At 41.6% G+C, this 9,655-nt stretch overlaps 1 protein-coding gene across 1 annotated transcript; it reads left to right on the forward strand.

The window, feature by feature from the left end:
• The first annotated feature begins 1,132 nt into the window (after nucleotides 1–1,132).
• Nucleotides 1,133–8,645, forward strand: LOC125241339. The gene has a single exon (XM_048149758.1). The coding sequence runs from the start codon at nucleotides 1,973–1,975 to the stop codon at nucleotides 5,117–5,119; it is 3,147 nt and encodes a 1,048-aa protein (XP_048005715.1). The 5' UTR covers nucleotides 1,133–1,972; the 3' UTR covers nucleotides 5,120–8,645.
• The last annotated feature ends 1,010 nt before the right edge of the window (nucleotides 8,646–9,655 follow it).

The following is a 9,655-nucleotide window of genomic DNA, read 5'->3' on the forward strand; positions in this document are numbered from 1 at the left end:
ATAATGTGAAAAGTTGAAAACGCACTAAGGGACATAATAATGAATAACGAATAAATGTATTATTTTAGGAGCTTTTTACTATAATTTTTTTTAATATCTTCTTAAGTTACTAATTTAAATACAGTATCAGCCAATAATATAATAACATCACATTTGTATTGTATACAGCATGTATAGGTATATAGCAAGATTAGCAAGCGAGAGATGTTTGTTTTAATATTGCATATTTCACTAGTACCTACTTTTATACAAATACATGATGAATAATGTAGTTTTAAATATATAGTGAATTACAATGCGAGACACAAATATTAGATAAAAAAAGCTGTAATAAAAATACATACATACAAAAATGTTTAAAAAAATACTAATGAGGCTAATTTTTTTCATCGGTGGCGACGGTGGCATACTTTTACTGGAACCAGGGGCGGCTCACTCCGCAATCCTTTCACCGCGCTACAAGTACATGCCGGCGGCCGCGAGTTCGCGGCCCATTCACTGACGACGACCTTGGCGCGGCGCAATAGAATTCAATGTCGTCTGCACGCGTGCGGTCCGTTTGTTAATGTAGGTAAGAATTTAGAATGGCGGCGTTTTGTGAACATCAAAGGAGTGAGCCTTCTGTACTTGTACTATTATATATTCTGTGCTGGAACCTAAAGTAGAGGAGTGAAGTACGAAAAAACTGAATGCGATATGATATATGTATTATTGGTCTGTACTGCAGTACTTAGATGCTGAAGTACAAAATGTACCTGTTTGCAAATGCTAGTTCTTTAGTGTAAGATAAAATGTCTCCTACTTATCATGTGTTGCAGTTTTATTTTATACGGTGCTGAACAAATATAACCCAATTATATATGACAGACATTAATGAAATTGTATATTTTATAGCTCAAGTTTTCTTGCGTATTTAGATGGAACCTAATAAAAAATGTAAAGGTCGTCAAACGTCTATAAATATTTCGTATTTATTAAGTTATTAATAGTATACCTAGATTACATAGTAATTAGTAATTCATCAATGGATTCATATTTATTTGAAGAAGTAGACTTAATATTATGGACGTACTAAGTAGATTTTAAATTTATAAAATTTCGTCGCAGGGCTCTGTCCGCCCGCATTGTAAGGGTGGGTGCTATCGCTATCCTACTCGGACGCAGCATCACCGGACATTTCGACCGGGCATTTCAATTTTGAGAAAGAGTAGGACCAGCCGCGTCCCTCGCACCCCGCGCCCCGTGTGTGCCGTCTCACTCGCTCCAAGGACACACAAAAGGACGAAGGAGCGATAACTTCATCACAGCGTGGCGCTCTCACTCGCACGCACGCCTTGGTGGGGGACGACGTTGCGAATTGTTATTGAAGTCATGCCCCCGAAGGCGACTTCGGGAAGGCTGTCAGTTGCTACTAAACGTCCGCTCGCAACGTTCGTACCCAGGTGACCCGTGTGGCCTCCGCTCTAAGTGCCGGCAGTGCACTACAAACTATATCGTCACGCGTCTCCGGGTTTTAAACAAGTGCCAATTGTTATTTGTTTGTTAACTTTGTGATAAAACATTAAGACTTTGTGAACTCTTTCTGTGCTTATAAATATTTTTTTTGGAGAAACTTTATTATATAAAAGAACAAGTGATACGAATAAAGTGTTTTCGGAGTGGCACAGTCGCGAGTTGGGAGCGCTCGGTTGACGTTTGTTTTGCCGGTGCCGAGCCAGGCGAGTGTTTACGCCGCGCACGTGGTGCGCCGCCCGCCCGCGCGCGGAAATGCCGCGAAAAACTTTCTTCGACAACACCGCTGTAGTATAAGCTGAGTTGAGACGAGGGGTGACGGGCCGCGACCATGACTTTTACCTGTAGCGCCTGATTGATGCAGTGCGGACTTCATGTACGTCGAGACGAAGACTGTTGCTTTTTTATTATTTTTTTTTCGTTGGAGGAGACGGTGTTCTCCGCTGGGTTGATGATTTAAATGGCTAACAGCAGCGCAGTGTCGTCGACCTTACCGTCGAGGGATTATCATTGTGAAGTTTGTGACCTTTACCTGGACACTGTTGATTCTTTAAAGGTACATGTTCAATACCACAAAGAAAATTTATATGCAAAGTGGAGTACGCAAAACTCACAAAATGATAGTGAAAACAACAACGGAACAAAAGTGAAGAACGAGACGACCGTTTCGGCTCCAGCCGACTCGAGTGACAATATGATCACGAAGCCGAGTCCGGAGTTCCAACAGCGGGCCACGCCGGAGACCTCGGCGCAGTTCCCTCACCCGGCGACACCCCAGAGCTACCACAGCGCTCCTTCGCCCTACCAAAATCCGGACCAGACAAATTTTTCACCGGGACCACAGTTTGGTAACAACTATTCACATTCTGGGTTTCCTCAAGGCCAACATCCTGATCAAATAAATTGGGAACAGTCACAATACAACCAAGATTACCATAAACCTAATCGCTTCCACCCATACAACATGCAAGAAAGGGTTTCGCAAGTGTCATCTTCGAGTCCGCTGTATGGACAGCCACTAAACCAGCCGACGCCGTCGCCATCCCCGAACCAGTGTGATAAATGTGGCTTTGTGTGCGACTCCGCGGTGCAGCTCAACGAACACTGCAACTCGGCTCACGCCGGCTCCAGTGCGAGCGCCTCCTCTGCATCTATGTCATTTCAACAATTTCCTCCAAAACAGTATAACAATTCCGGCTACCAGAACGATAACACAAAGATTAAAGAAGAACACGAAGAGTCGTCAGATATACTGGATTTGGATTCTCAAAAAGTTGTTTATCAAGGAAATGAAGGTGAGCAACCCAATTCTTCATATGATCAAAATGCACCTCAAGGGCGTGAAGTAAACCCACGTACTGTACCTATGATGCCCTGGGAAACACAAAAGCTGTACAGCAATCCACAACTCAATGGGGACGTTTCTTTATTTAAAGATCAAAAAATGTTTGGTGATAAAACTTATGCAGCTGATACTAAAATATTTCATCAAGATCAGAAATTCCCGTATGTTCAAGACAAGTTTCTTGCCGTTCACCACGATCAAAAGCCATTTATGCATGTCGAACAAAAGATATATCCTGGGGTACAAATGCCGCCGCTGACCGATTATTCTGGGACTGTGGCTTCTTCCAATCCTGATATGAAACCTCCGTATAGACCGTATGACTCACCTGCGGCGCCGCAAATAACAAGCACGCAACCGACAAACCCAGCATCTTCTGCTATGCCCTCTATGGGTGGAAAAGGAGCCAACTGGAAGTCTAATGAAGCACGGAGACCCAAAACCTACAACTGTACTGCTTGTAACAAATGGTTTACAAGCTCGGGTCATTTGAAACGGCATTACAATACCACCTTACATAAAAATGCAGTAAGATCGTCTGGCCAGCCCGATCCAGCTACTATGCCCATCTCAAATCATCACCACCCGAGCCGCGAGACGTTACAAGCGCGCGCCGCACAGCAGGCCGCCGACTCCAACACGCAGAGCCCCGTGCCCTCTGAGGACGGGCGCAGCGTGGACGACGCAGCGCTGCAGTCGCCGTACGCTTCGCAGAGCTTCGACCGGTCTCATCGTGTCGCCTCCATGCAGTCCAAGTCGCCGTACACGCATCTTCAACAGGGTAATTTAGATAATAATTTCAGTAATAATCCATTAGCCAATCACCCTTTACAGCATCAGGCAGGTTCTCATACGCTCAACATAGGTAGTCAACCGCCTGGCATAGGTAATCCGGGAGACAATAATCATCAGGGTACTAAAGGCGTCCCTATTACTACATCAGGGAATCCCCCAAACGGGGAAGCAGGTCCCTCTGTTTCTCAAAATCACCATATGAGGGGCCTGCTATCAGTGTCAACCAGCAATATTTCAACTCCAGCTCTAACTCAGACTACGCCGGCGCTTACACCGCACACGCTGCCGCCGTTCAGTCATTTGGGTGTCAACCCGTACAACCCGAGGTCTACGGATCCTTTGGGGGGTTCGGTTCCGGACCCCACGCACACCCCATTATATTTGGGTCAGAATTTTCAGCAGACTATAGCGCCGAATTACCCAAACGGGATGGCCCCCCACGTTATGGATATGGCTATCAACAACCTGCCTATAGCCAATCCAGTTACTTTTGGTGAATCTTCACCTGAAACATCTGAAGTGATGGAACAGGACGCATCGAACCAGTCTGCCAGCGTGCGATTGCCAAGCTTCGCACAGCTGCAGACGCAACGGTTCGGCGTGTACGTGTCCAACTATATAACATCGCCTAACGTGGGGGGTCAAGTTATTGCTGATGAGTCTTCCGCCGGTTACATAATTGTCGATCCGGTTCACGCTCCCTTGCAATATACAAATATCGAAATCGGTGGACAGAGTATGGATTATGAATATAGTTTAGCTCCCCGACCAGTTAAAGAAGTCGTTTCTTATAATCCTGATAATTTAAAGATATATCCGTACGGTTACGCGGTAGGGGGGAAAACGATAAAGCGAGAAGACGATTTTATGCGCACGGAATCAAGTGAGCTTCAAATATTAAAAATAGAAGATATTATGGATTACGCAAATAAAGAAAACTACAGTACGCAAATGAAATCCCCGGCTAGTCCCGAGAGCGCCAAAGCTGAGAATGAGAGTCGAAGTTCTCCATTAATAACTTCAACGGTTCCAAATACTCCGCTGTCGGAGAGGAACCAGCTGAAGAAGAGCGCGCCCGCAACTGTGCACAAGTGCTACGAGTGCGACAAGCTGTTCAACAAGGCCTGCTACCTGACGCAGCACAACAAGACTTTCCACTCGGGGGCCAAGCCCTTCAAGTGCGACCGCTGCGGCAAGCGCTTCTCGGACGACGTCTCTTACGACTGCCACTACATGAAGCACACTGACAATAAACCCTTCAAGTGCAACGAGTGCCCCAAGTCATTTAACCATAAAACTGATCTGCGCCGGCACATGTGCCTGCACTCCGGCTGCAAGCCCTTCGCCTGCGATCACTGCGGCAAAGGGTTTATAAGAAAGGATCATATGATAAAGCACTTTGACACTCACATTAAGAAAAACTTGCGTACCTCTTCCTCGCCATCGTCTTCAACATCGCCATCGTGAATGACCTGCATAGTTTTCATATCGTCGTCCTGGTCAGGGACAAAGTAAAGTTGTCGTGTAGACATATCATTTGAAATTTACAAAGTAGCAACTTTGCAATATAGTTTAACTTTGAAAGTAGGGTCGTAGGTTATAAACGTTAGATCTGAGCATTTCGTTGTTCGTGCCGCGGCGCTGATTATGCGCCGGGCCCGGGCCGCGCCGAGCCCCAGGCACGACGCGCAACGCGGGCGCACACATCCAGTTCGCTGGCTCACTTTTTTGTTGTTCATTCAACCTAACCTTGTTTTCGGTGCAAGGTGACTTTACATGCCTGGGCGTCTGAGCTCTTAAACATGTAATTATATGACGGAATGTTAGTCCGCTCTAACAATTTAGCAGACCCGTAACCATATCAATTTTATACATATGAGCATGGACAAAATATCAAAGTTATTAGTCAAATTTTCAATATTTGCGGATAATTTATATACTATATTCATTATACATTGTTTTACTAAGTATATATTATGCATATTATGCTACTTCGACGTTTCTTGGTTGTCATGTTAATAAGAACGTACATCTTGTTTTGTACACAAGTTAAAATATTTTTTGTAAATATATTGGGACTTATTTGCCAGACATTAATATGATAATAGACTTATTATTTATAAGAGATGACTTTCTTTTGTTTAGGTTTTATAAAAAAACCAAACATGGCATTATTAAGTAGAACTTTATCAACATCGACGAGTCAATAAAGATCACAGTCCAGTGAGTGCGAAGCGCCAGCGTGGCGCGCGGCGCGCGGCGCGCGCTGGAGAGAGTGGAGAGCTCACCGCGTCGCGCGGCGCCCTGGCGATATTCGCATCGTTCTTGTTCTAGTTTTAATTTTTTTAATATTGACTTGTAGAAATATTTTCAGGTGCTTCCTATTATTATTATTTTTCTGTTAAAATTTGTTTAAATGTTAAGCTAGTTAACTACTTTGTTTAAATTTCGGAATGTTTTACGTAAAACAAATTTATGTCCGATTTAAGTTACCAATTTGTTATTTGAACGAATTTAGTTTACAAACATTCCTGTTTCGTTAGTGGTAGGAAAGTAGTCTTCCTGAACGTTGCCAAATTATTACCGCCAACTGTCTGTTGCGAAACGATTTAATTTTTGTAAGTTCTAGCTTAATAATATCTAATGAAATTCTCTAGCAATAATTTAACTAATAATAATAATGTAAATGTTTTTTTGTATAGTATTAAATAAAATTATCGTGAGTATCGGTAAATGTACTTAAAACAATATCGAATGAAATCTTTGTACATAATTGTGAGAAAACTGTTTGGTTATAATCAACAAAGTAGAACATATCAAGGGCGAAATGTGCGTCTGAGTCAAAGTACCTCGCCGCAATCGTTTCGTGGCGCGCTCTCTCGCCTCGCCTCGCCCGGCGCGGCGGTGGAGCGCGGCCCGAGGCGCGAGCCGCGAGACCCGCGGGGTACGTTGACACACTGGCTTTTCAATCCATATCATTGGTCTATTACCAGATTTAGCACCTACTAAATATTTGTTTACCTTCGACTATATGTGCAATATGAACATTACGATGGAATTAATTTTGATAATGTTTGTATTTGAATGTTGATTATATTGCAGAAGTATTTTTATACAAATAGAATAGCACTTACAATATTAATCTACCTCATCAGTGACTATATCTATCGAAGAGCCGATATAATAATTAACTATACATTGTTGTTTCGTTCAATAGAAAGCAATAAATAACTGTTCATCATACAATTTTGGACCCAGTTGGCCTACCTCCTAGATATGAATAAATTTTTAACATATTTTGTACAATATAGTAGTTAAGTGGTGACTATACTAACTTATAATACGGCAGTCGCTGGTGTCCGTTCTCGTCCCGGTTTCGGCCGCGACGCGACACGCGACGTGCGACAGCGCGCAGGCACACGCGCCAAGGTACTGTATAGTGTATACCATACCAAGTACCTACATAAAGTACTAAATTTGTAAACATACGTACAAACTGTTTTAAGCAGAATAAACAATAAAGTATAAGTTAATATTGTTGAGAAAAAATTTGTATAACAGAAGTTTTCTTCATAGCAATAATGAAACAAAATGAAACAATTATGAAACTTAACTACCTCATGTAACGAGTAATAGGATTAAAATGGCGTTGTTGTGAGGACGGGCCCCGGGCTGCCGCTGCCGCCGTTCGCCGCTGAAACCGATTACCTCAACTTGCCTTCCGTCTTGTACTCCGTAGTATAATGTAGTGGGTGCCGCGGCATGTGGCATGCGGCATGCGGCTGCGGCACCAGCGCACTGCGCAGGCGAGGCGGCGGCGGCGCGCTCACCGGTGTCCGAGAGCAGATAAATATATATTTTAGTAGACGTGGTTATCTTTCATACCGTTTAAAGCACACACTTAGAAATAACAGTTTAATTTTCACTAATGTAAATATTAAAATAACGATAAATTTGTTATTTATCATATTCTATTATCGTATCCATCGATAGACTTATTTTGTAATAAGTTTAACGTAGTGATTACAAGTTTATAACAATAGTTCATAAGTATAATTGAGAGACGTAAGTTTATGTGATGATTATGTTTGTGTATAACGATTAATTTAAATATCAGTTACCAGGTGATTTCTGTTACATTGAGTTGAGTAAAATTGGGAAAGTTATATACGATAAGATGTTGTTTTCTTTGAATTGTTCCCTCGTCCGATCATGTCGATACTTCTGTAGCAAAGACATATAAGGAGTGATGTTGAATTGGTTTTTTTTATTCAAAGGAAATTTGTTTACAATAAGCGTAGCGCAAATTTTACTGGTGCCCGGGCTCGGGTCAGCTCCCGGCAGCCAGCGCGCCGAGCGGCCGCCGCGCCGCGCCGCGCGCTGCTGGCGCGCGCTGGCTCCTGCCTACGCACTCTATAGACCTAAGTTTTACTATAGCTACCTTAGATTAAGGCGACAGATCTGTTAACACCGCTATGGCGAAAGTTTACTTCTATGTCACTGCATTGCGTTACGATTTGTTCACCAGTTCGTACTCAAACAACGATTGCTAAAATATAGTATATACCTATACCATTCTAAATTATGTGATACTTGCCTTGGTAGCATACATTATAAACGTGAGTTAAGTATGTACTGAGAACAAATCAAATTATATTTAATATGCGAAAATGGTGTATGTTTCTCGCTCCGCGATTTTTTCTGTTATTTAGGTATCGCAGCGAGAGTTGAGCATCAAGTTCGTGTGCCCTTTCCATACGTGACACCTGTGTCCGACGACAAGCCACTGTGAACCTCAAGTCTCGCAGCGCTACCGGTACTATGTCTATTGTTTTGTATTTTTATTCCCAACACCCGGAGTCTACTGTACCTAAGGACTTGTTCGCTCAAGTACGTACGTATTGTATGTATAGTCACCCTAAATTACCTACTCGTTACCTGTAGCTTTAGTGGTTGTTTCTGATCTGTCAGTAAATATAAATTTAATGTGAAATTGTTGTTTTATTTATACCTTGCCGCTATTTGCGAATTCACTGCTATGCCTAAATACACTATTATAGATCAAGCTCGGACGGGAATCGCTAACATCACAACGGGTCTTAGCAGCTAGAACTAAAAGGTCAAGTATATCACTGGTCAAACAGTGCTTAACTATCAGAGAGTCGAATACAGCCCAAAAATGAGTTCCCAATGACTTTTGTTTTCTTGCCTACACCTGTTATAAAAAAAAAAAAAAACTTTCAATTCAGGACAATTATTTTTCAAAATAAACAAATAGTAAGTATATCTCAGTCACAGGAACGGTGACATTGTCTACATTATTTACAATATTCCACATTAAAAGATTTTTGAACGTATTTTTGGCAAACTCTGTATGTATAGTATAGGTTGTTTCATTCTAATCTGTAATAAGGGAAAATCAAATCTGTAATCAAATATATATAGGTATAGTTAATAGGTACTTAACATTTGTTATAGATATAAAAACTTTTTTACTGTTTCTGACATTATTACAATTCACAGTATAAGTACCTAGTAGTAGTGTTTGGTAAACAAAAATACATTTTTTTAAAGTAAAAAGTTATCTACCTTATATAATTTTTGATTTTCTCTTTACTACTGCAGCCCGGAAACGCCCTGTATTACTTCATTCATATATGACTAATTAATAGAATAATCCCGACGGGTAGGCAATGTAGGCATATTAGATCTAGTTACTCTAACTATAGTGGGCTACCCACTGCACAATAATTAATTTTTCATCACACCAGCTGGTAGTCCACATCAGGTTATTTGAAAACAGATTTACAAAATGGCATTGTATCCACAAGAGTGCAAAGTAATTTCATATAAATTTTAACTTAATGTCTTAAGGAGGCTGGGAGAATTTACCTATAAATGATGATTTTCAATCATAAATATCGAGTAGATTGATGGATTTGATTTAGTTTCATGTTTTATAGTCAGTATTTTGTTCGTGTTGGTGTGGTGAACAATTTTGTA

The sequence above is a fragment of the Leguminivora glycinivorella genome, chromosome Z (genome assembly GCF_023078275.1).
Source record: "Leguminivora glycinivorella isolate SPB_JAAS2020 chromosome Z, LegGlyc_1.1, whole genome shotgun sequence".
Taxonomy (NCBI): domain Eukaryota; kingdom Metazoa; phylum Arthropoda; class Insecta; order Lepidoptera; family Tortricidae; genus Leguminivora; species Leguminivora glycinivorella.

Coding starts and splice junctions, on each gene's coding strand:
- LOC125241339 (XM_048149758.1), top strand. CDS start 1,973: ATGGCTAACAGCAGCGCAGTGTCGTCGACCTTACCGTCGAGGGATTAT.